At 50.4% G+C, this 26,400-nt stretch overlaps 2 protein-coding genes across 3 annotated transcripts in view; one reads left to right on the top strand and one right to left on the bottom strand.

Moving 5' to 3' along the window:
• The window catches only part of PRKDC (protein kinase, DNA-activated, catalytic subunit), a 118,707-nt gene extending 104,903 nt beyond the window's left edge, over positions 1-13,804 (bottom strand). The window contains 12 exon segments of the mRNA XM_032470027.1: positions 842-988; positions 2,734-2,820; positions 2,822-2,892; positions 3,300-3,330; positions 3,411-3,466; positions 10,032-10,131; positions 10,224-10,336; positions 10,690-10,798; positions 11,468-11,542; positions 11,858-11,950; positions 12,055-12,131; positions 13,651-13,804. Of these exon segments, the coding sequence (XP_032325918.1) occupies positions 842-988; positions 2,734-2,820; positions 2,822-2,892; positions 3,300-3,330; positions 3,411-3,466; positions 10,032-10,131; positions 10,224-10,336; positions 10,690-10,798; positions 11,468-11,542; positions 11,858-11,950; positions 12,055-12,131; positions 13,651-13,804 (1,113 nt within the window).
• Positions 13,805-14,067: 263 nt separating this feature from the next.
• On the top strand, positions 14,068-25,952 carry MCM4 (minichromosome maintenance complex component 4). Of its 2 annotated transcripts, XM_032470088.1 has the most exons (17): positions 14,068-14,590; positions 14,720-14,785; positions 14,917-15,006; positions 15,153-15,313; positions 15,399-15,500; positions 16,255-16,350; positions 16,432-16,527; positions 17,422-17,560; positions 18,288-18,508; positions 19,747-19,867; positions 21,124-21,383; positions 21,631-21,996; positions 22,347-22,474; positions 23,124-23,331; positions 24,093-24,321; positions 24,523-24,656; positions 25,409-25,952. In XM_032470088.1, the coding sequence occupies exons 2-17, from the start codon at positions 14,722-14,724 to the stop codon at positions 25,499-25,501; spliced, it is 2,508 nt and encodes an 835-aa protein (XP_032325979.1). In that variant the 5' UTR covers positions 14,068-14,590; positions 14,720-14,721; the 3' UTR covers positions 25,502-25,952. The 2 variants fall into 2 exon arrangements, with proteins under 2 accessions (XP_032325979.1, XP_032325980.1); XM_032470089.1 differs by lacking the exon at positions 14,068-14,590 and having other exon boundaries at positions 14,597-14,785.
• Positions 25,953-26,400: the final 448 nt, after the last annotated feature.

Raw genomic sequence — 26,400 nt, 5'->3', positions numbered from 1 at the left:
AGGCTGCTTCAGACTTCAAGTCTAGTCCAGTCTCCTCGAGGCTCTGGCTCCTTTATCTCTTTAGAGTCTTCTCCCTTCCTCCTTGTCCACCACACTCCAGCCTCCTAAGTCGTGCACACACCTACCTGGGCCCTGTGCTCACACCTAACTACTGCGAACATGTCCATGGTGGTTAGACCACAGGTATGAAGCTGGGAACTCCTGCTCTCGGTTGTCTCTGAGTCCCCTCACATACCGTTTCCTCTGCCCTCAGTATGCTGAAAGGAGCAGCAGAGAGAAATGGAAAGGAAGCATTTCTAAAAAGGGGAAAGGACTGTTTGGAAGGAAATGAGGACGTGTCAGGGTGGAACACGTAGGGGTGAGAGGCTGGGAACAGACCCGCTCCCTCACACGTGGGGGTGGCAACGTCTCTTCTCAACTTCCCTGAACGGCCCTGTCGGTCGTCAGGACCCTGGCTAAGGTGGCACATTTCCTCAACCACAAGTTCCCTCCACAGGTGGCAGGCAGGGCCGCGCAGCAGGGAAACGTGGCATTTCTACCCTACACGTTGGGGTTCTGTCTCGTTCTGTCCATTGTAACTGTGTGTCTTTTCATGAGTTACCCAATGTCTCTGGGCCTCGGTTTCTTCATCTGTAAAGTGGACTGAGATCCCTAAAAGCCTGCAGGAGAGCTTGCGTACTTGAGGTAACGCCTACGCACGACCCCAGGACACAGCGAGCACTGAGAGAACCACCCAGCACACAGCAAATAAGAACAGCATCGTCACAAGAGTCAGACGCTGCTCAGAACCAGGGAACCGGATCCCCTTGGCCCTCCGGCGGAACCCCTACCCCACGCCTACCCCCGCGAACAGTCCGTAGCCGCGGATGGCGATGGATAAGTCCTTGCTGCTGGCGTCCGTGTTCCTGATGACCCTGCAGAACTGCTCCATGAAGAACTGCAGCTCCCTCCTGTGTGCCTCTGCGTCGCCAGCCACCGCGGAGGAAACCTGCCATCGCACAGTGTTTAGAGACGTTTACAGGAGGCAGAGGGATCTGTACAAACGTGACAGGGCTGGAACTGCGGTCAGACACTGCCAGCAGCAATGCCGCAGCTCCACGCAGTTTCTACTCCTAAGTGTGCTTCGTCTCCACCAGGCTCAGAGGTGGCACTGTCATTGCACGCGACGCATCCTTCCTAGAGCAGGGGCGGAAAGGGGCCATGTAAACGCAGCAAGACGCAGGTACAGGACAGGGGCTCCAGGTTACGGCCCTGACGAAGCAGAATGCATCCCCAGACTCATCTGTGACTCACGGGCAGGCCCACGGCCAGTGAGGTCAGAGTCACCAACAGATCAGGCCCCTTGCAGGACAACAGAGAACAGGGTTCCGAACTCACAATCAGGAAGAAAGACAAGGCATCTCATTTCTCAAAATAAGGTACAAACTATAAAGTCTAGATGAAGTGAGGCAGGGAAAGCAGCACTGAGGAGCAGGTCACCACAACTCACCACACAAAGCGACAGCCGCCCAACGCGAGACTACCACGGGCATCTGAAAGCACGGCTAATTTCCACAGAGACTGCTGGAGACGAGAACGGACAGAAGCCTGGTAATCGTGAAAGGCTGGAAGAAGACGTCCACTTTGCATCGCCAACCAGCAACACACGCCCTGACCCACACAAAGCCCCCATGTCCTCCCAAAACTTTTAGACAAGGATGGGTCCCCCGACCGCATAAAGAACACTTGCAGCTTGTTAACAAAGACACACAATCTGATTTTGAAACCAGCAGAACATCAGCGCAAACACTCCACAAAACAAGACCCAAGAATGGAAAACAACTGCAGGGAAAGAAACTGCCAACAGTCCCCTCGGACACTCGAATCAGAAGCACAGTGGGGTGACGCTGGGCACCCATCGCAGGGCTAAAATCAAGGGCGGACAACACCAGGTGCTGCCAAAACGTGGGGTGACTGGGACTAGCAGTGGGAAAGAAACACGGTACAGCCAGCTCAAAAGAGGGCTCAGCGGTTTCTCATGAAGTTCAGCAAGCACCCACCGTGCGACCCTGCAGTTCTGCTTCCAGGGGTTCACTCCAGAGAAATGAAGACAGGTGTCCACAGAAGTACTTGGGAATGAACATTCTCAGCCCAACAGACGAGCTGAGAGCACCCCGGCCGTGGGACACTGTCTGCACCACAAGTGGGCTGGATCTCCAGGGACCAGCTAGTGAACTAACCACCGTCCCTAACACTGTGATTCAGGATTTCCATCAGAGCCAACCCAGAGAGCCTAACTCCCACCACTACCTGACCTGCAGGCCTCTCCAGCCACCTCGGGCGCTCAGGACCACCAGCACACGCTCCTTGGCTGCCACAGACGCACTGCCAACCCGACTCACCCTCCGCACCCATGTTCCACCTGGACGGAAATGCAGGCACAGGTGGACCCTCCTCTATCTAGAAGCAATGGAGACACCAGCATCTTGTCTCAACGCCCGCCAACCTGGCTGCCCTGACCTCCCCGCCCAGCCTTCTCACTGCCACTCCTGTCCAGCCTCAGCTCTAAGGCCCTGATGGGGTCTGGCATCCGAGCTCTCCTCCAGACCCGCGGCCACCCGTGCGGCTGACGGAGGACCAAGCTTTCTTCTTTAAGTACTATGGAAGCTAATGGAGCAACTTGTATTTATTTTTCAACGTGCATGCACAAGACTGGAATTTAAATTTTTTGCATAGAAACATTTTAAAAAGTACCTGTTTCAGAAAAGATTCCAGAGCTGAATGTGCAGCTTTCTTCAGTTCGGCGTTGGTGTGGCTGCACCACTTGGACAGGACTTCAAACTGTGGAAGCACAGTGCTCCAAGAGGCAGGTGCTGAACTGAGACGCGTGAAGGGCAAGCAAGCCCAGGCCAGCTGCAAACACAGAGCACCCCGCTGACAGCAGGACGACTCAGAGCCCAGGCAGCTCCTCATCACTGCAGCCTGATGACCAGGGCTCCTTCCCAACCTGACGCCCCACCCTCCTCATGAGACGGCTGGCCAGTGACCCCACAACAAGGGTCAGTGGCAGGATCAGGGCTTGTTTAGATGAAGCCAGAATCAAACAATCTGGACCCCCCAAAAGTTGCTCTGAAGTAATTTTTTTTGAAATCCCTAAGTGTGAGCATCTCCACCAGCACCCAAGAGCTCCGGTCAGTGTCTGCAGAGGAGCATCACACGTGTCACCCCACTGACTTTCACCTGGAGTTTAAGCAAAAGTTTACTCAAGGCATCAACTTAATAATCTGAAATACGCCACCTCATCAAGCACAGAGTCTTACCCAAAGGCACCGCGTATCTCTTCAGATCAATCTATTAAAAAAAAATTTACCATCAATGTTTGACAATCACAAGCCCCAAGTGTGAAAGAATTAGAAGAATATGAATCCTACCTGAGGACGGATTGCCTTTACAGCAAAATCAAAAATCTCCCTTGAGGTCTGGGGATCTGGGGAGACACAGAAAGAGCAGCTGTCACAGGTCACGACCGGACAAACCTCAGGAAGTGCTCAGCGCTAGCCGCCAGCGTGGCACCCTCCTCCCATCTTCACCGACCGACCCTTCCACGGGAGGTGCCTCTGTCAGGCGGGACGCGGGGCTCTGTCTCTGTGGACCCAAAACAGCCGGCACTCATTCATGGCAGCCCCGGAGCCCCGCCCATCCTGGCGGGCGCCCTCAGCAGGCTCCAGAGCCCCTCCAAAGGGACCTCCTGCCGTGTCAGACACCTCCAGCCAGCACCAGTGTGGCCCCAGAGTGGCTCCTCCCACCAAGGGCTGACCCCGCACAGCAGAGCATTGGCACCGCGGTCAGCAGGCCTTGGAGCAACCACACTGGAGGCCACGCACACACACGGTGCATGAAAAGCAATGCAGCCAGCCACAATCGGAGGACACGTGCAGCCCACAGGGGACACTGCTGGAGCGCCCGGCTCTGGTGACCGGGCTGCACTGGGGGGCCCACAGGACACCTGCCACACAGAGACTGATGTGCAGCCGACCTACTAAATTCACACAGACACAGAGAAGCAGGCAAGGCGAGGAGACCAAGGAGTATGTCCTAAAAAAGGACTGAACACACAGACGAGCGACCTTCCAGGAAGGAGTTTCAAAGTGATGGTCACAAAAATGCTCACTGAACTCAGAAGAAGAATGCAGGAACACAGGAGGAATTTCAACAAAGAGATAATAGTCATACGATCATCTCAAAAGATGCACAAAAATCTTTTAACAAAATTCAACACCCATTTATGATAAAAACTCTCAATACAGTGGGTACAGAGGGGACACACCTCAACATAACAAAGGCCACAAGTGACAGACCACAGCCAGTATCACATTCAAAAGTGAGAAGCTGGAAGTATTTCCTCTAAGATCAGGAAGCAGGAATGCCCACTCTCGCCACTTTTATTCAGCATGGCACTGGACGTTCTAGCCACAACAGTTAGACAAGAAAAAGAAACAAGAAGCCCAAACTGGAAAAGAAGGAGTAAAACTGTCAGTGTTTTCAGATGACATAACACTATTTACAGAAAATCCTAGAGACCACACCAAAAAACTACTACAATAAATGCACGTAGTAAAGCTGCACGATATGGAGTTAATACACATAAAGCTGAAGTTACACTACGCATTGACAGCGAACTATCAGAAAGAAAAACTGGGAAGGTCTCATTTACAACTGTGTCTGCAAGAACGAAACAACTAAGAATAATTAAGCCAAGGAGGTGAAAGAGGTGTCCCCTGAAGACTCTAAGACGTCAGAGAGACAGACCGAACGAAGAAGGATAAACGGAGACGTACTGCGTGTAGGAAGAACTCATTCTGAGGAAATGTCCATATGCCCCAAAGCAACTCACAGATTTAATGCCGTCCCTCGCAAAACACCCATGGCCCTTTCCACAGAACTGGAACAGGTTATCATAAACTTGGTACGGAAACACAAAAAGCTCCAGATAGGCAAACAATCTTTGAGGAAGAAGAACAAAGCTGGAGACACGATCCCCAGTTTCACACTGCACTGCAGAGCTACAGAAGTCAAAGCAGTGTGGGACCAGCACACGAGAGACGGGGCCAGTGGAGAGGCACAGCGAGGCCAGAGACCAGTCCTCACACAGTCCTCAGCCTCTGCCAAAGGAGGCAGGAGTGCACAGCGGAGGAAGATGGCCTCTTCGATACACGGTGTAGGGGAACCCGGGCAGCACGTGCAGAAGAACCAAACTGGGCTACTTTCTCACATCATGTGCAGACATAAACTCAGAGGAGGAAAGACTTCAATGTAAGACCTTAAACCACAGAACTCCTGGGAGGAAACAGATGTAGCACACTCTCTGACATTGGTCTCAGCAATATTTTTGTGGATCTGTCACTTCAGGAGAGGATGACAAAAGCAAAAATAAACAAACAGAACCATTCAAACCGAAAGGCCTCTCCGTGGCAAAAAGAGCCATGAACAAAATTAAAAGGCTGCCTCCTGAATGGAAAAAAAAATTTGCAAATGATATACCCAATAAGGGGTTAACATCCAAAGTGTACAATGAACTCATCAACTCAACATCAAAAACACCAATGTCCCATCTAAAAAAAGGGGGCAGGGGAATTCTCTAACACCACCTACAAAAATAAACTCTAAATGGCTAAAAGACCTAAGTGCAAGACCAGATGCGGTAAAACTTCTAGAGGAAAACACAGGCAAACGTTCTGACATAAATCACAGTAGTATTTTTTTTGGACCCAACTCCTAGAGTAATGGGAACAAAAGCTAAAATAGACAAATGGGACCTAATTAAACTTAAAAGCTTTTGCACAGCAAAGGAAACCATACACAAAACGAAAAGACAACCTACAGAATAGGAGAAAGTATTTGCAAATGATACGACCAACAAGGGATTAATTTCCAAAATATACAAACAAGCTCATACGACTGAAAACAAGCCCAATCAAAAAATGGGCAAAAGACTTTGAAGAGACACCTCTCCAAAGAAGACATCCAGATGGTCCAGCAGCACATGACGCTCAACATCAGTAATTACTAGAGAAACGCCAATCAAAACTACAACGTGGTAACCCTCACACGGGCGAGAATGGCCACCATTAAAAAGTCCACAAATAAGCAATGCTGGGGAGGATGTGGGAAAAAAGGAACCCTTTCACAGCAATGGTGGGAATGTAAACTGGTGCAGCCATTATGGAAACTATGGAGGCTCATTAATAAACTGAAAATAGACTTCCCATATGATCCAGCAGGCCCACCCCTAGGCCTGCATCTGGAGGAAACTCTAATTCAAAAAGACACCTGCACCCCAATGTTCACAGCAGCACTACTTACAGTAGCCAAGACACGGAAGCAGTCTAAATGTCCATCAACAGATGACTAGATAAAGAAGCCGTGGTATATTCACACAATGGAATACTACTCAGCCATAAAAAAGAATGAAATAATGCCATCTGCAGCAACATGGATGGACCTACAGATCATCATTCTAAGTGAAGTAAACCAGACAGAGAAAGGCAAATATCAAACTTACGGTTACCAAAGGGGAAAGGGTGTTGGGGGATAAGCCAGGAATTTGGGATCAGCAGATACACACTACTATGTGTAAAACAGATAAACAGATGAACCCAAAGGACCTACTGCATAGCACAGGGAACTATGTTCAGTATCTTGTAATAACCTATAATGGAAAAGAGTATGAAAAAGAAAATATATATATGTATAAATGAATACTTTGCTATATACCTGAAACTAACACAACTATACAATTAAAACAAGAAACTCACTTAGGAAAACATGGGCAGGGATCTGAACAGACATTTTTCCAAAGACGTGTAGATGACCAACAGACCCATGAACAGGTGCTCAACATCACTACTCATTAGGGAAATGCGTATCAAAACCACATGGGCTTTCACCTCACACTTGTCAGAATGGTGTCATCAAAAAGACAACAAATAACAAGTGCTGGTGAGGACGTGGGGGAAAGGGATCCTCCTGCGCCACTGGTGGGAATGTAAATTGGTGCAGCCACTAGGGAAAAGTGTGGTGGTTCCTCAGAAAACTAAAAGTAGAGCTACCATACAATCCAGCAATCCATTTCTGGAATATTTACCCAAAGAAAATGAAACAGCTCATCAGAAGAGATACATGCACCCTTGTGTTCACAGTAGCATCATTTATAGCAGCCAAGATGTGGAAGCAAACTAAGTGCCCACAGATAGATGAATGGATAAAAGATGTGACTATATTACGTACACATATTTATAGAAACTGTACTTAACCATAAGAAAGAATGAGGTCTTGCCATACGCTAAGTGACGTTAGTTACAGAAAAACAAATACCACTCCATCTCACATGTGGCATCTGAAACACAAATGAATAAACGTAACAAAGCAGAGAGAGACTCACAGATACAGAGAGCCGACAGGCGGCTGCCAGAGGGAAGTGGGGGGGGGAGAGCAAAACAGGTGAGGGAGATACAAGAGGTGCAAACTTCTAGTTATAAAATGTCACAAAAGTTCTGAAATATTAAAAAATTAAAGTTAAAATAAATTTTAAAAAAAGAAAGTGACACGGATGTAACACACAGCACGGGGAATACAGTCATTACATCATAGTAACTTTGTACGGTGACAGGTAGTTACCAGATGTCCTGTGATCACTCCGGCAGGTGTTTCAATGTCAGGTCTGTGCTGTACACCCGGCACTGGCACAGTATTGTACTGCAGCTATACCTCAACTTACAAAGTAGAAGTGACAAAGTCCAGGTGTCATCGGGTGTGCTCCTTTCTGGGGGCCTGAGTCCAGTGGTGACTCAACTCCCGGGCCGCACCCTACCCCATCCTCAAAGCTGCCTCCCTCATCCCCGTTAAGTCCCCCATGATCACACTGGGCCACCTGGATAGCCTCACATCAAGGTCAGCTGAGGAGCATCCTTCACCCCACCTGCACCTTGGCTGCCCTGGCTTCTCAACGCACCACCGCGGAATCCTCTGCGATGGTTTACTGAGCATGCGTCGACTCTGCAGGATGTTACTCAATCGCTTTGGGTTTGCTTTATTTTATTTCCCATGTATACGTGTTTCGGTGTCCTATATATTGCAGTAGGTGTGAAGATAGTATTTTAAATATTTGTACGAGTTTAATTCAACTTCAGTTGTTCTCTGTATATAACTGCATTTCTATACAATAATAAAAAGTTCTTATAAAAAAAAACATGACACAACACATGCACAGGCACTGGGGTTGGAATGAGGATGTCTTTGGAGTCATTACTCCATCCATCTCATTACCTGAGTGACTTGGGGCAACGTACTATTCTTAGTTCTAGCTTTCCAACCTGCAGCATAAAGCTAGTATCACCTACCTTAGAGCGCATTACAGGCATTTCCGTGCAGTGTGACTACAACAGTCTTCAGCACACAGTAAGTGAGCAGTAAGTGCTACTACTTTTCTTGCTCACCAAACGTGAACCAGGCGCGCTGCTCAGGGCAAAGACACAGAAACAAGCAGCGTCACCCAGCAGCCCAGTCAGGGCACAGAGAGGAAAATCAGAGCAGGTGGCGGCAAGCGCTGCAACAGCGGGGACACAGAAGCCAGAGGAAGTCACCAGCAGAGGGGCGGCATCGAGGGGTCACAGACAGGAGAGCTTTCTGCAAGTGAGGTAGAATCTCAGACCCCCTTCCCACACCCCCCAAAAAGCCAAAATACCAGGAGGTCTCTGAGCAGGAACCTAACAGAAGGGAAACTGGCCAAGGATACGGGAGACATCAGAGAGCAGCTAGAAGGCAACCAGGTGGAGCTGCCCCAGCGCTCCTGGTGAGAGGCAGCCACGAAGGGGTGAGTGCAAACAGGCTGAAACACCTAAACTGCTCTTTTCACAGGTTGAAATCATTGGATATTGGCAATTTCTTAAGTTCCAACGTAGTAAAAGCAAACACATACAGGAGATAGAAAAAATTGGCAATTACTTGAACAAAAATGGTAAGAAAGAGCCAATAGAAATTTTTTTCTCTTAAAGAATATTTTGGGGTTAGAAATTTTATTTGCCTTTAAAAAAGAATTGAAGTTCCTAATGCTTATAATGCTGTCATAACTAGACTACATAAAGAACTCCTACAACTCAACAACTGAAAGTCAGATGCCTGAAGTCAGCAAAGAACTTGAATCAACATTTCTCCAGAAAAGACCCACAGTAAGCAGGAGGCCATGCAAAGACACTCAACAGCAGCAGCCGTAAGGGAAACGGAGAGCAGACCAGAGACCCCGCTGCACTCCCGTCAGGGTGGCTGTTACAGAAAACGGAAAATGACAAGTCATGGTGAGGAGGTAGGGAGCATTTGCACTGCTGGCGGGAGTGTAAGTTAGTGCAGCCCTGTGGGCCACCTTACTGGCGAGTCCTCAAAAAACTAAACAGAACTACCACAAGGTCCAGAAATCCAACTTCTGGGTACATACGCCCCCAAATAAAGCCAGGGGCTGCAGATACGTGCACAGCCATTTTCCAACAGCATTATTCACAGCAGTCAAGAAGCAGAAGCAACCCAAGTGTCCACTGGTGGGTGAGTGGATACACGTATAACCTTGCAATGATCAAGTTCAAGATGGAGACGGGTCAGTAGTGGCCGAGGCAGGAGCGGGAGGTGGCGGCAGCGGCTGTGGCTATGAAACAGCAGCAGGAAGGGTCCTCACAGTGGCGGGCGGTTCGGGATCTTGACTGTGGTGGCGCACACACAAACCCACACGTGGAAACACTACACAGAACTAAACACAAACACGCATGGTTGTGCCCGTGAAACTAGAGGAATCCGAGTCCACAGATTTCCTCAGGCTGTGCTGTGGCACCACAGTCATGGAAGGCACCGTCAGCAGGGGAAGCACATACACAATCTCCTGATTATTTCTCACGACCCCATGTGAGTCCACAATTAGTTTAAAAGTTCAAAAAAACAAACAGGTAATGCGTTTTGACTATCAGTTTTTGAATAAAGAAAGAAACTCAAGTGCTGTCAGGCACTACCTTCTTCCATGGACTTGGTGAAGTTGCACATGAGTGAAGACAGCCCCTTCAGACACCCGGCCACAACAGCGAGTCTGGGCTCCCTCACTGCTGATGTCATCTGAAAGGGGAGTTCGAAGAAGACTTCATTAAGAGAGAAAAATACATCCGAACACACGGAAGCGGAGGAGAATGTCGTAAAGTTTCTCATACCTGGATCTTAAGTTCACCCAGAAAAGCCCGGAAGAGAGTATCTGAATTATTTATCATCTCACTTGGATGAACTTCACCTAATACTCCTAGGAGCTCATATATTTTTTCTAAAACTGAAAGATAAATTGTAGACAAATTAAGGCCTAAAATTACATTTAGATAAATTAAATGAACAAAAATGCATGAATAAGAAAATGAGAGGTTAAGTTCAAAATAGTTTCATAATGAGGCTTACAAAATACCTAGTTTTACACACTTTCCTAATTGTTTATGCAAATTACTATAAATTACATTTGACATGTGTTGTGAATTTTCTATTTAAAGAAATCATTTTGCAAAGATTAAAATTTTTATAAACAGAAGTCTTCACACACTGTGTTTTGTTATCCTTAGGAGAAAAACCTAAGTTTTACATGAATAAGTTCTTAATTTGTTAAAATGTTAAGTAACATTTAAAACACCTCACCTGTATCTGTGACTTTTGCTTTCAGTGCAAGTTCTCCATAGAATCTGCTAAATAACTCTCCAACTCTAAATTCATCCATGAGTCTAGAACTTCTCAAAATCTGAAGTAACTAGAAGAATACAAGTTAGCATCGTCTAAAGAAGTAACAAAAGGCTTCCATCTACTGCACTGTTTGCTTACAGCAAAGCTCCACAACCACGTGTCTCCAGGGCATTCACACCTGGCCTCTCAAGACTCCTACCGAGCCAGATTGTTTGGGAGGTGGAGGGAAAACCGGGCTTTCAGAGGGGAAGAGGATATAGACTTAATTTCACCTTCCCAAGAAAACAGTAACACGACCAGAACCATTCTCTCAGAGGCACTTAAGGACCAACAAGACCCAAAGGAATTCTAAAATAGAGACACAAAAAAAGAGATGCAGCTAAGAGAGCGACACAGGTGGGAGTGAGCCCCACCGACCACTTAAAACACAGCACACAGATCCGTTCCTGTGGGAGGGTTTGGGAGCGCAGTTCCTAGAAGCATCAGGACCGAAGGGTCTGGGTAGTGAAAGCCCACTCCTCACTTCCCTCCCCATCATTCCCTCACGGCCCCCAGTTCTCCCTCTGCCTCCCAAAAGGTCTGAGGGCAAAAGGGTGATGGCTGGGAAGTGTGCATCTTATCCTGACAGCAGTGTGATCCGAGCCCACCCTACATCTCACCCAAAACATAACCCAAAAGGAGTTTAAGTTACATGTTTAATGTAAAATACATGCACTTAGAAGTATTTTTAAATTACCTTAATAAGAAGGTCTAGGGCTGGAATTTTACATTTAGCAGCTTTATCTTTTGTGTAAACACTGGTGCAAGTATTCTAGATTTTAAAAGGAGACACACCAAAATCATCAATAAGAACTTGGCTCTTTTATAATCAACAACAGCGAAAACTACATCTGAGAGGAGCAGTACCAGCATATGACATAATACAATGTAAGTTTCTGACAAGGGACTCAGCTTAGTAAACTGAAAAAAAAAAATACATACTCCACTTCATTTCTAACACAGTCAAGCAGAAATAAGTAAACTGCCCAACAAGAGAGGCAGAAATAAAATGAAAAGCCAAGCTTAAAGTTTGAACACCATAAGCTAAAATGGCTATTTACATAATACAATGTTTTCTCATCCTTACCTTAATATCAAGAGAATAAGGTGTGACATTCTGGCCTATTTTTTCTAAGAAAATAAATAAAAACTTTAGAGCTTCTTCTCTGCAATCACGAAACTACAATAAAGAAAATAAACATTATAGTAAATGTGAGTAAGAATACAAATCACCTCAACATGAAGAAATACACAAGAAAAATGAAATGAAAATCTTCAACTTACTTCATCAATGCTAAGTGATTTCCGAACAAATACAAGCAAACCAAAATCTTTGGAGAACACTAAGGAAGTCTGTAATGCTGGAGGAAAAACAAACCAAAAAAACCAGTAAGAGAGCTGCAAAGAAGTACTCCACACACCCCCTCAAAGGTGTTCCCTGTTCTCAATTTAGTCTTATTAGTGATGAAACACTAGCCTAAGGCTTCTGTATTTCCACGAGGTAAAAGGAAATTCTAGACGTTCCACAGGAACGAGGTAGGCAGAATAATGGCCCCAAAGATGCCAGAGCCCTAACTCCTGGTGTCACGGCTGTGAATATAGGAACTTTACATGGTAGCTGAAAATTAAGGTTGCTAATCAGCTGACCTTAAACTGGGGAGATCCTCCTGGGTCACCTGCTGTGCCCAATGCAACCACATGGGCCCTCACCAGCGGAAGAGGGAGGAACAAGAGATGGGAACACAGGAGAGGACAGATTCCAAGCGTGTTACTGGACCCACTGCTGCTGGCTTTGAAGATGGAGGCAGGGGACCGTAATCCAAAAATTGTGGTTGTCTTCTAGAAGCACAGAACGCCAGCAAGGAAAAGAGAGGCCCTCAGTCCCACAACTGCAAGGAACTGAATTCTGCTAACCAGAATGAAAAAGATGAATTCTCCGCCAGAGCCTTCAGAAAAAGGAAAGTGGCCCTGCCTGCTACCTGGTATTTAGCTTGATGAGACCTGTGTTGGGCTTCCAACTACAGAACTGTGAGATTGACAACTCTGTGTTGCTTTAAACACTAAGCTTGTGGTATTTGTTTCAGCAGCAATAGGAAACTAATACAGTCCTGTAATTCTCTCAAGTGAAAGTACACATATCGAACATTCAGGGACCTTGAAACTGCTTGACAAACAAGTTACTAAAAGAACAAAGTGGAATTCTAACTTAGAACTCAGACTAGGAAGCATTTACATAATGTTGCTGATTTTTAATTTCCCCATTAATACACCCTGGATAACACACAGATCCTACACAACACTTAAGGTTTTGCTTACATTATTTCTTCACCTTATTCAACAATGATCTCTTGGGGGGAAAAAAAACTCACCTATCTTTTAATCAAGGGACATACCATGGAGAAGGGCTGCACATTTGTGGTTTTGAAAGGGAGTAACAGAAGAATCTTCACACAGTAATATACGTTAAAAAGTCCTGAAGAGAGGCAGTTTTACTGCAAGCAGAAAAGACGTTCTCACCCAGGCATTGCTACAAAGCTTAAATAACGGCACGACTTGCTTCTCAAAAGTAGGGAGAGCAAACAAAGGGGCTTGGAAAAGGTACTGGCAGGTCTGGGCGAGACTGAGATGGAAGGAAATACTTTTCCTCTTGTCCTCCCTCCTCGCCGTGGATAGCAATGACAGCCAAACTTAGGCCACTTTTACCACCTTTGGTTTTAAAATACCCTTCCTCTGCCATTAAGAAAAGAGGCAGCTAACAAGTCACTTTTACACGCTTCACAGAAATTCCGACGACCCAGTTCAAACACCGCCCAAGGCGCCCACGACGCACAAGCGCCGGCTACCCTGCTCTGGACCTCAGAAGCCCGGAACCGTACCCACCCAGCAGCGCGGGGCCGGAGCTCAGCAAGCACTCCTGCCCCAGGCCCCGCAGCAGCTGCCAACCGGCAACCGAGGCGCTGCTGCGGTCGGCGGCGGACAAGAACTCCTGCAGCTGCAGCAAGGAGTCCCGTACGCCGGACCTCGCATCCGCCATGACGCCCGCCGCAGCCCGCGCCTGCGCACACGCTGCCCAGGCCCGGAAGTACCCCGGGGGACGGGCGTTGGGGTTCCCGGCGCGTGCGCACAGCAGTCCGGGGCCCGGAAGTGCCGCGGACGCAGTCGCGGGGACTGGGCCCACGGCAGGTCTAGGGGCGGGGCTCCCGGCGCGTGCGCACACCGTGCCCGGGCCCTTTGCCCAAGACCTTCGCGGAGGGTGTCCCTGTAAAATAGCGACGTAGAGGTGCGCTGAAATGTAGGCAGGCTTATGAATGTGTGGCCCACTGTACACTTAGCACAATTCGTCAAAACTTGGGGAGAGGCAGGAATCCAACGGCTCGACCCCCAGAAGTAGATGCGGAGGGCAGGGGTGAATTGGGGTTGACCAAGCGCCCGGGGCAGAAAGAGACAGGCTTGGGTCAGGGGCCACCGCTGGCCCCCGGTCAGGAGGGCGGGGGTGTTGTTCGCATTCCCGCGGAACAAAGGAGCGGAGCCTCCTACTGACGCCCCTCGGAGGGCGGCGCCTGAACGCGAACCGCGGGCTCCCCAGATTTCCCGCGAAATCGCCCAGCGGTCGCGGGCGAGACCACCCGGGCAAGGGAGCCCCGGCCGAGTTCGCCGTCCCGCCACCCCCTGCGCTGCGCAGTGGTGCCTCCCGGAGGCGGGGCCGCGCGAGGCCGCCTCTGTGATTGGTGGGCCTTCGCGGGGGGCGGAGACGACGGTGACGACGGTGCCGCCGGCGGGAAACGCGGGCCCAGCTGGAGCGGAGCAGGAGCGCGATCAGGTGGGGTTGGGTCGGGCCAGCGGGGCGGGCGGAAAGGGACGTGGGGCGGAGGGGTAGAGAGGCAGGAGCGAGGGGAGAGGGCGGGGGTCTGTCGGAGGGTCCGCGCGAGCCCGCGTTCCTGTCGCGCAGCCATGTCGTCCCCGGCGTCCACCCCGAGCCGCCGCGGCCCCCGGCGGGCCGTCCCCACGCAGCCACGTGAGTGTCGGGTGTCCTCAGAGCCTCGCGGGGTCCCGGGAGGGCGGGCGGTGACGAGTGCAGCCCTCAGCGCCCGCGCAGCCCAGTCCACCCGCGCCAACGCCGCCGTGCGTCCCCCTCCCAACCCGCAGGCCAGGACCCCCCGTCGGCGGGAGAGCCGCAGCCGCTGCCTGCGTCGCCCGGCGCCGAGCCCCGCAGCCCGCCCCGCGCGCCGCTCGCAGGTGCGCTGCCTGGTCGGGGGGTGGGCGTGGGGGGGTTGGGAGGGCGGGTAGGCGGGCTGGGGTCCGTTGTCTGGGGTGTCGGGGCCCGGGGGACGGCGCGCCGGGTCGGGTCCCCGCGCTTACCGCCCGTGGGGCCCGGTCCTCAGCTCCTCTGGACCTGGACGTGAGCTCGCCGCTGACCTACGGCACCCCCAGCTCGCGGGTGGAGGGCACCCCAAGGAGCGGCGTGCGCGGCACGCCCGTGCGGCAGAGGCCCGACCTGGGGTCGGCCCGTAAGGGGCTGCAGGTGGACCTGCATTCTGACGGGGTGAGTGCGGGGCCGCCCGGGTCGCGCGTGGGCGGCGGGAGGTGGGCGGTCCACACGAACCTGCCCTTTGCCCTTTTCTTTGCAGCCGGCAGCAGAGGATATAGTGGCGAGCGAGCAGTCTTTGGGCCAAAAACTCGTGATTTGGGGGACAGATGTAAACGTGGCAGCATGCAAAGAAAGTTTTCAGGTGAGGTTTATGTGTCATCCATCGGGATTCCAGAAGTACTGGGAAACAGGTGTTAGGAACACATCCAAGTACGCCTAATACTTAAACGGGTCGGTGTTTACATGGGTTAGAATTGTTGATGTTTGTGTAGTTTTTAAGAAGAAAAAAGTCATATCTGCCTCCGAATACTGACATGCTCCTAACTTTTTGTTCTTAAGTTTAGTTGATTTACAATATTGTGTTAATCTCAGGTATACAGCTAAGTGACTCATTCGCACATGTATTGTTTCCTGATTATATTCCATTACAGATTATTGTAAGAGACTGAGAATAGTTGCCTGTACCATACAGTAAAATCTTTGTTCTGTATTTTATGTGTAGTAGTTTGTAAATCCCATACTTCTAATTTATCCCTCTTCCTTCCCTTTGTTAACCATAAATTTATTTTGTTTTGTATGCACATTCATCTGTGTCATATTTTAAGAGATACATAGTATTGTCTTTTTCTGTCAAACTTCATTAAGTGTAAGAATTGCTAAGTACATCCATTTTTCCCTCAAACAGCAATATTTCATTCGTTTTTATGACTGAGTCCTATTCTGTTGTATGTATGTCACATCTTCTTAGGCCAGTTGTCTGTTGATGAGCACTTGGATGTTTCCACGTCTTGGCTAACTTGAAAAGATACATGCACGCCAGTGTTTATAACCTTTTATTTTGAACAGTTTCCAGTCCTGACTGCATTAAGCTTAAGTGTTTTTCTCTCTACATCAAGAGATTTCTTCAGCGTTTTATTGATCCTCTGGCTAAAGAAGAAGAAAATATTGGCATAGACGTTACTGAACCTCTGTACATGCAGCGACTTGGGGAGGTAATCAAATACGCTTAGCTAAACATTCTAATTAGATATTTTAAAACAATTAGAAAATAACTTGTTTGTTTTCCTCTATAGATTAATGTTATTGGGGAGCCATTTTTAAACGTGAACTGTGAGCACATAAAATCATTCGACGCTAACCTATACAGACAGCTCACCTGCTATCCACAGGTGAGAGTCTGCCCTTTGATCTTGGTGAACCATGGCAAATGTCTACAGTATCTGCAGGGTTTCCTCAGTAACAGGGAATTTGCCTCCACAGCACATAAACTTCTTGAGAAGACCATGATCCCTCTCCTTTAACAGGAACATTTTTCCGCACTTTGCTGTAATTTTTTAAATTGGGATGTGTGTTACTGTCAATAGCATGCCTTAGTTTAATTGGTGGTGTAACGGTATTTAAAACGGTGGTGATTCTTACAATTCATTGCATGTTAGGCTTGATGACTTAAAGTGCTTAGTTGGAAACGTTTCATAAGTGCATTACATACTTCTGCTGTCTCTAACGGGATACATTAACCATTCCAGAGTCCCATGTCTCTGTTTGGGGTCAGGTTTTATCAACAAAGCATCAGCTGCGTTGATTTTCGTTTAGGCTTTAGAGGCAAACAGACTTGGTTTTAAATCTTGATTTTGCTGCTTAATAGCTGTGTGACCTTGGGCCAACTCTTCCACCTCCCGGAGAATGTTTCCTTATCTGCAAAATGGGGAGCAGGTGTTAACAAACTTGAATAAATTGATTTAACCTATTTTGGTACCAGTCCTTATGGAGAAAAGGTGAGACGTGAAAGTAAGAGCTGCCGGTAATTACAAGCCAGCAGTCAGCTGGCACGTCCTGCAAACACTGCTGCTGCGTCTCACACCATCCAGCCAAGGTGCGCGCGGGCGGAGGTGAGGGGTTCGCTGCACCCAAGGCTTTATAAACAGCATTTGTGTGATTTCACAGGGCAGCGCTTTTGGATTATGTTATTTTCTTTTGCTTTTATACTTTGCTAACATGCAATGCTTTATTTAACCCTGAGATTGTACGAACACAGCTTGACATCCTTGTATTTGTTTTTAAAGGAAGTTATCCCAACTTTCGACATGGCTGTCAATGAGATCTTCTTTGACCGTTACCCTGACTCAATCTTGGAACATCAGATTCAAGTAAGACCGTTCAACGCACTGAAGACCAAGAACATGAGGAACCTGAATCCAGAAGGTGATAGTCACAGCAGGAAGTACCTTACATGAAAGTAAACAAAACCGCCTTTCATCACGGAGCTTTAGGAGAGCTGGAGGTGATGGTGATGGTGGACGGACCATAAACTGGCAGACTCGTAGCGGATTCAGTTACTCTGTGTGCTTACGGGTCCTCTGGTCCTGCTTTTAACTGAGCTGAAGTTATGTAAAAGGGATGGTTCTCTATCTTGAGGTGAACTTGCCCAATTATTACGATTTTACAGTTATTTTATTAAGTAGGCTCTTATCAGAATCAGTGCAGAAGTATAAAATATGATCCCCCACCTACAGCTTAAGAAAGAAGTCTAGTTGGGAAAGCAAGAGACGAGTGGCCCGACACGGAAACAGTGCAGGAGTCCCCGGTACAGCTACAGTGTAGGTTTGGTCGGCTCCGAGTAGCCTCCGGGTGGCCTCGCTCAGCGGGCATTAGTAGTCTCGGGTAAAGAGGAAGCAGGTGGACACAGGAGGGGCATCCTAGGCCAGACTTCAGGGTGCCCAGTGAGATGTTTATGCCCTGGCCACTGCAGCCTTCCTGTGACCCTAGCCGACCCAGCCCCTCTGCACCTCCAGGAAGGTTCTCCCAGACTTGACAGCAGACCCAGACCCGCCCTGGCAGGTGTCCAGCCCCAGGGAGGACCCCGCCTGGCTGGGCTGCGGGCCGTGGGCAGCAGCCAGTGGACAAGCTGCCCCCTCTCTCTGCCTTGCAGACATCGACCAGCTCATCGCCATCAGCGGCATGGTGATCAGGACGTCCCAGCTGATCCCGGAGATGCAGGAGGCCTTCTTCCAGTGCCAGGTCTGCGCCCACACAACACGAGTGGAGATGGACCGCGGCCGCATCGCCGAGCCCTGCGCCTGCGAGCGCTGCCACACGGCCCACAGCATGGCGCTCATCCACAACCGCTCGGTCTTCTCCGACAAGCAGATGGTGCGTGCCCCGCCCCGCAGCTGGCTCTCCTGCCGCTCTGCCGGCCGCCAGCCCCGCACATTAGACTCAGACCCTCGTCACAGGGATGTGCCTTCTCCAGGGAGCAGCTTGAGGGTTGTAACAGGTCCAATTAGCCTGCTCAGTTTAAGTCAAATTTCATACACGATGCTTCTATGGGAAGTACTTAAGATGGTAGGACTGTGTTTTTAGTATTTCAGGCAAAAGCATATAAAACGTCAAGATCAGTAAAAAAGCATTTGGTTAAATTTTGTCATTTGGCAGCTCTTCCCCTGGTAAGGAGAGGCCCGAAGAGGTTTTCCAGGGTTTTTCTCACAAACTTTATTGTGTAGGAAGTTGGCCCTTTTGCCTCCTTAATCATGGAAATCTTGAAATGAAGATGAACTACCATAGAAATGAATGGAGAGAGGCAGGAGATCATTTCTGTGATTGAAGTGACAAGTATGCACAGGGAGTTAAGTTTTTCATTTGTTACAATGTTTAAACAATTTTTTTTTTAGTGTTAGGGAGTGTGTTCAAAATGCTGTAAAAAGTGGTTTCCTCTATTGGGAGTCAGTAAGGAAAACACTAGCACGTGTGGAGAGCATTCAGCTTTATCGCTAATGGAAGAATTAAAAGTTGACATAAGCTTCCATCTCACACTGGCACCGGCTGAGAGCTGGGGGTCAGGGGTGCCCAGAGGCTCCCAGCGCCCCCACAGGCCTCTGCCCAGACACCTGTTGACATCTCACCACCAGAAGCCACCTCAGGACCCTTGCATGTGCTGTCTGGCCCTTGAGAACACGCGGCCTCTCTACCCCAGACACCCTAACCTGCACCTTCTCTGCCTGTGATTGGTGAAGCACATGCTCCACCCCCAGGGCCCTTCCAGGCTCACTGGGGTGTGTACAGCCCCCCACAATGAAGGGAAAGGCTGTGTCCTCGAGAGTGTGCAGCAGCTTGGCAGGTGCCTGTCAGGGGACGTCACTTGAGGGACAGACAGGTGTTCGAGGTGCAGGGACCTGGAGGTGCTTCACTCAGGAGACCTGCTGAAAGCAATTTCCGGAAGGAACCAGAGACATAGGCATTTATGCAGAGCCTCAGTATGGAGAAAACAGTTCCTTCTGCTGCCGCCCCCTCCCCGACAGGGATGTTTATGCAAAGGGGTGAGGCTGCAGGGCCTCAGCCCAGCAGTGGAGGCTCGTGGGGTTCTGAGACAGCTGTGCTCCCCACTCTTTCAGATCAAGCTCCAGGAGTCCCCTGAGGACATGCCCGCAGGGCAGACGCCACACACGGTCATCCTCTTTGCCCACAACGACCTTGTGGACAAGGTCCAGCCTGGGGACAGGGTGCACGTCACAGGTGAGGGGCAGGCTCCGTGCAGTCTGACTTGGTCGGGGACATGCTGGCTTGGGGCTGCTGCCTCCACCGCCCTCCTTCAGCTCCATGTGAGCCCATGTGGTCCCAGAGCTGCATGTCCTGGGCCTGGCCGTGTCAGTGCTGGCGAGGCTGGACCTGTGCCAGCGGCTCTGGGACGGGGGTGACTGCTGCTTTCCCTGAAGCACAGCCGAGGGCTGCATATGTCATGGAAGGTCCAGGGCACAGCTGGGGCTCCCAGGGGGCCTTCTTATCCCGTGGGCCCTGCAGTGCAGCCCAGCAGGTGTTCCCAAGGGGACGTGTGGCAGGAAGCCTGTGTGGCCTCCAGGGAGGTCCCGCCCTGAAGCCCCGGATGCCGTCGTCCGTCCACTGCTGCCGCTGCCCAGCGCAGCTCCCGCATCGGTGACAGTGTGTGGGGGAGGGGGGTGGGACACACCATGGAGGAACAGGTGTTAACCAGTGCTGTGCTGGGAAGAGGCGCTTGTAAAGATCCTAGACCACACTGAGCATCCATCCCTGATCTGCCCAGGCATGGAGAACGCTGCGTTCTAGAATGTTACCTGCGAACTGGTTCTTGTGTTTTAAGAAAGATTTACGTTAACCTGTTAAGTAAATGAAAGGACGGGTGTCCCACATTGAGAAAGCCATGGGGAGGGATGGTTGCGAGCAGTTGACCTGTCCTGCATTTCCAGGCTTCTCGTTTGAAACACAAAGGAGGTGAATGTGGGATAGCTGTTGGGCAAGTTCTCCTTGGAGAGGCTGAGGTGCCAGGGCTGCCTGGTGCAGAGCGGGCCCAGCTGTTCCCAGCGGGTCATCACTTCCCCACACCAGAGACTGGTTGTGTCTGAGGGAAGTAATCTGTGAGCAGCTGTACACACTTGAGCTTTTTAGAATGCCTTTCTTTTCAAGGCTTTAGCACAGCGGTTTAGGGTTTTGTTTCAGTAAAGTAGTTATTAATCAGATTCTGTATTCTGTTTAAGAAGTAAAAATTCTATTTCGGGGTGCGAGTCATGGATCTGGGCTGCGAGGAGGCCTCTGTGGTCTCTGACTGACTGTGGGGTGATGGTCACGCGCAGACGAGCCAGGGCCCAGCTGACTCGCAGACACCTTCCTGGATCTGCCCTTCAGGAGCCCGGCTTCTCCCCTCGCCGCCCCTGCCCTCCCAGGTGCCCTGCGGGCTGAGGGCCAGGCTCGGGGCTGGGTCAGGTGGCGGGTGAGACAGTGTCCGCCTCTCTCCTCAGGCATCTACCGCGCTGTTCCCATCCGAGTGAACCCTCGGGTGAGCAACGTGAAGTCCGTCTACAAGACCCACATTGACGTCATTCACTACCGCAAAACCGACTCAAAACGCCTGCACGGCCTTGATGAAGAAGCAGAGCAGAAACTTTTTTCAGAGAAGCGAGTGGAACTGCTTAAGGAACTTTCCAGAAAACCAGACATTTACGAGAGGCTGGCTTCCGCTTTGGCCCCGAGCATCTATGAACACGAAGATATCAAGAAGGTAATGCGGGTTCTGACCTGTACTCGGGAGCTGAAGCCCTGGGTGCCGGTGGTGCAGACACTCCAGAGGGTGAGAGCAGCCCGTTGGGCAGAGCCGGGTGCCTGCTGCCTGCCCGGGTTCCTGGCCGACGATCATTGGTGTCGTCCGTGTCCCCGTCCCCACACCCACTCACGTTTCCAACTGTGAAAGCTGCAGAGGGGAAGGAAAGCGCCTTTGCCGCAGGTGAATGTCATGTCTGTCTGTCCAGGGAATCTTGCTTCAGCTCTTTGGCGGGACAAGAAAGGACTTCAGCCACACGGGGAGGGGCAGGTTCCGCGCCGAGGTCAACATCCTGCTGTGCGGGGACCCGGGGACCAGCAAGTCCCAGCTGCTGCGGTACGTGCACAACCTGCTGCCCCGCGGCCAGTACACATCTGGGAAGGGCTCCAGCGCCGTCGGCCTCACCGCCTACGTGGCCAAGGACCCCGAGACACGGCAGCTGGTCCTGCAGACCGGGGCCCTTGTGCTGAGCGACAGCGGCGTCTGCTGCATTGACGAGTTTGACAAGATGAGCGAGAGCGCGAGATCGGTGCTGCACGAGGTCATGGAGCAGCAGACGCTGTCCGTCGCCAAGGTGAGGTGCGCTCGCTCCATTCCTGCCATCCCCTGACCATGGGGGTGGGCACACACTTCCTATCAGGTTGCAGCTCAGGCTCTGCGTACTTTCTACAGGGTCCTGTTTCCTCTGTGCTAACCTCACTTGTTGCATTTGAGAACTTGAGTTTATCCCAAATCTCGCGCAGGGGGTTTGGTTTCTGAGAGAGACACAGTCCTAGCAAACATTTATCTAAAACTTGGCCCTTGGCGTGATTCTGAGCTCAGGGTGCTGTCTCCAGCGGGTCACCTGTGCTGGGCCACGTGGCTTACAGGTCCGCCCACCTTGGGGTGAGGCTTTTAACCACACTGGCCCTCTGTGCCTCTCAGGCTGGGATCATCTGCCAGCTCAACGCCCGCACCTCTATCCTGGCAGCAGCAAACCCCATCGAGTCTCAGTGGAATCCGAAGAAAACCACCATTGAAAACATCCAGCTGCCCCACACGTTGTTATCCAGGTAGGAAAGTGTATTTCTGTAGAGCGGATGTCCTGACTTAGCTCAGTTGTGGGACCTGCGGGATGAGGTTGAGAAAAGGAAGTCCCAGGATGAGACACGTGCTGACGTCACAGACTCCATTCCAGTGCAGGTTTGCAGATTCGGTTGGTCACAGGTTTTCAAGGCAAAACCTTAACATTTGCTCGGGTTTTGATGCAATTAGGACCTTTCACCTTGGCATCCTTTCAGAAGCCCATTTCTTGGTCTAAGCCACTGTAGGGAACCATTATAGTACAGGGAATAAGGTTCTGAAAGGGGAGTCATGTAATCACACGTTTTTTCAAAGATTAATGTATTTCATAAATGGATTTTCAACTTTAATTACTTGACTTTTTTTTTTTTTTTGACAAGTAGTTTCTTTTTCCCAAAACAGTTGAATGTGTTTTCATTTGCATCTCCCAGTTTTCAAAATTATAGTAACGTGCCGTCGTTTCCAGGTGGGCCCAAGGGCTGAGAGCGCGCCTGCTGGGGACGGAGCAGGTGACCTGGGGGCCGGGCTCTTCAGACAGCCTCGGCGGCCCCGAGGGACACAGGGTCACACACATGCCAGGTACACGCTTGCAGGTGGCTTGTTGTCCCGACCACGAAAACCGTTCCACTGTTTCCTCAGGTTTGATCTGATCTTCCTCATGCTGGATCCTCAGGACGAGGCGTATGACCGGCGCCTGGCCCACCACCTGGTGTCTCTGTACTACCAGAGTGAGGAGCAGGTGCAGGAGGAGTTCATGGACATGGCAGTGCTCAGGGACTACATCGCCTACGCCCACAGCACCATCCAGCCCCGGCTGAGCCAGGAAGCCAGCCAGGCACTTATCGAGGTACCTTGTGGCCAGGGGCACTGCTGGGACGCTGACACCCCACAGACATGTTATTTTGGCAAGAATAGCATACCATCTTCAACTATTTTTCCCTCTTGTATCGCAAAATTGACTTTTCCAAACGTAGAAAAGGGAAAGGATACTTTGCGTGCTCCTTTCGTATTTAAGTAACTTGTGAGCACAGGGAATTTATGACCAGAGTGCCTGAGTTGAAATAGAGGTGATGCTACGTAGGACTTCCTGACTCGCCTCCGGGCTGCGCTGGCTTCTCTCTAAAAAATGAAATAGAAGTGCTTATGTTCACTTCCCAGTATCCTTTTAAGTGGGCAGTGGGGCGCGATGATACATGTCAGGTTCAAACGCTGTGACCCTGAGAAGATTCCTGCCTCCTCATATGAGCTTCACACCCTGACAGGAGGCCCCGGAAATGCTCCCGGGAAGGTTACAAACGATGCAATTTCCCACCTGCATCTTTTCCTACGAGAATTACATCATCCACAGAACAGCCCAAACAACTTAGCTTTCCTGCATTTCCCGGGTAACCCTTGCCAGGGGTGAACAGGCCAACCGGCTCCCTGACACCCTCGGCCTGCCCCTCGCCCACCACACCGCATCCTCCGGAGGCCATGCTCACAGCCCCGGCGGACAGTTCCTCCTGGAGGCCCTCTTCCCCTCAGCACCACACGCACAGCCTGGCGGGAGTTCAGAGTTCATCCCCGAGGCTGTGACGCTGGTGAGCATCTGGGTTTGTCTCCTTCCAGGCCTATGTGGACATGAGGAAGATCGGCAGCAGCCGTGGGATGGTGTCCGCGTACCCCCGGCAGCTGGAGTCGCTGATCCGCCTGGCGGAGGCTCATGCCAAGGTGCGGTTTTCCAGCAAGGTCGAGGCGATTGATGTGGAGGAGGCCAAGCGCCTGCACCGGGAGGCCCTGAAGCAGTCGGCCACTGACCCGCGCACGGGCATCGTGGACATTTCCATCCTCACCACGGGTGGGTCCTCACCACGGGAGGGTCCCCACCTGGCTGCTCGCCCGGAGGGAGGGACTGGTGGCCTAGGGGACGTGGACCGGTTCTGGCATCGACCACGGCCCCCGGGCCTGTTTTGGTGACACGACGAAAGGGGTATTTGTGGAAACTTGAAACATTTTCACTTCCTTATAGCAGAGATGTCATTAATTTCTCTTGAATCAGGGATGAGCGCCACCTCTCGTAAACGGAAGGAAGAGTTGGTGGAAGCCCTGAAAAAGCTTATTTTGTCCAAGGGCAAAATGCCAGCCCTGAAATACCAGCAGCTTTTTGAAGATATTCGGGGGCAGTCTGATGTAGTAAGTGTTCGTGTGTATCTTTTGTTTAAGAGTTTTCTTTTCCCTTAGGGCTGCTTTACACTTTTTCCCTAACTTCTTTCCTTTGTTTACTGTTCAAGTAAAAAAAGATACGATGGGGAGGGGCATAGCTCCGCAGAGAGCACTTGCCTGGCCTGCACGAGGCCCTGGGTTCAGTCACCGGAACCTCTGTCACAAATAAGCAAATAACCAAATTACACACCTGCATACCCCACCACCACCAAAAAAAAAAGGAGAGGTAAGGTCACCCGTCAGGGAGGGGCCACAGTGAGAACTCTGGCTCCTTTCAGGGCTTTCCACGTGGATGCGGACGGGTCAGTCACAGTTAAACCGTTTTATTTATTTATCCTTTTTAATTATCGACACACTCTTAGTATTGTCTCTGATAGTGACATCGACTTCATCACGTGTTCACTCTGCCTCACGTGTTACTGTCATTTACCTAACCTTTGGTGGACATTTAGTGTTCACAGTTTTTTGCTGTTATAAATGATGATAACGGTCAGAATTCCCACACCACTTTGTTTGAGGATGAGATACTCGGGTTCCCTGCCGTGAATGAGGAAAGTTGAGCTGTTGGGGAACGGCTGAGCCCACAGCGCCAGCCATCCTCACAGTGCGCGTTCACCACTTGTGAGCCGGGGCCTGAGAGTGTGTGCAGCCCTGAGAAGGAAGGACGTGGTCTCTGAGAGGGGAGGGCGGCCGCACGTGTGAAGCCTCTCTTCTCCCCGCAGGCCGTCACCAAGGACATGTTCGAGGAGGCCCTGCGTGCCTTGGCGGATGACGACTTCCTGACGGTGACTGGGAAGACGGTGCGCCTGCTCTGATGCCCAAGTGCAGCTGTGTCACTACCCTGCACCGTTGGATGGACGGCCTCAGGTCGTCACTTGGCCCCATGAATGTCCTCTAACTGGGTTCCATTTTCCCGGGAAGCCTGCGTGTTCACCGTGTTAACATTTTAAGTAAAAGCTCTTCCAGTTTATAAGCCATACATTCAGGATCATTCTCTTGAAGTGCCGTTTCTTTAGCTCTATGGCTGAAAGGCACTTGTGTGCAGACAGCAGGATGACGGTCTTTGAAGACAGCCGTCTGGGTCGTGGTCTGTGTTGGACGTGGGGTCACTCGTGTGAGGTGATGAGGGACCGGTCCCTGCTGTAGTGCAGTCCCCAGGCTTGTCCTCTGCGCTGCTGTGAGCCTGGAAGTGTTGGAATTCCTCATCAGCATCTGCTGCTTCACTCTGCTATGAAAACTTTCCTCAATAAATGATAGAATAAGGAACACTTGATTATCTGGCATTATTTTTCATTAAGAGAAAAGCTTATGTCGCCTTCATGAAAATTCTTGATAGGCAGTACTTTACATAAGTCACAAACAAAACTCACTAAAATGTAATTAACTTCATTTTATTCAAAAATTATTTCAGTCCTAGCAGCCATTCTTATAAAACCACCATTAAGTCCCATGTGGAAACACTGCTGTAGTAAGCAAGCCCTGAAACGTGCCGGTCGTTGTATGAGGTTGGCCTTTTTTTTGTAACTTCAGAGTCGACCTTTGCTGGTGAAGTGCCTGTGGAGTGATGGACTGAGTGCTTCAAGAGCAGCGCAGTGTTGGGAGGTGGCCTTTGGAGGGCATCCCAGCAGGCATGCCCCTTCACTGCGTGGTCCTCACAGGTTCACGCTGCCCTGTATCTGATGGAGGAGGCAGTTAGTCTGGGTTTCACCAAGGG

Source organism: Camelus ferus, chromosome 29 (genome assembly GCF_009834535.1).
Source record: "Camelus ferus isolate YT-003-E chromosome 29, BCGSAC_Cfer_1.0, whole genome shotgun sequence".
Taxonomy (NCBI): Eukaryota; Metazoa; Chordata; class Mammalia; order Artiodactyla; family Camelidae; genus Camelus; species Camelus ferus.
Note: the sequence above shows the minus strand (reverse complement) of the source record. Positions and strands in the feature narration are given on the sequence as shown.

Bases quoted from the DNA above. Each gene is read 5' to 3' on its own strand.
- MCM4 (XM_032470088.1), top strand. From the start codon at position 14,722: ATGTCGTCCCCGGCGTCCACCCCGAGCCGCCGCGGCCCCCGGCGGGCC. The intron at 15,501-16,254 runs GTGAGGTTTATG...CTCTACATCAAG, and splicing joins CATGCAAAGAAAGTTTTCAG to AGATTTCTTCAGCGTTTTAT. The intron at 21,384-21,630 runs GTAATGCGGGTT...CTGTCTGTCCAG, and splicing joins AACACGAAGATATCAAGAAG to GGAATCTTGCTTCAGCTCTT.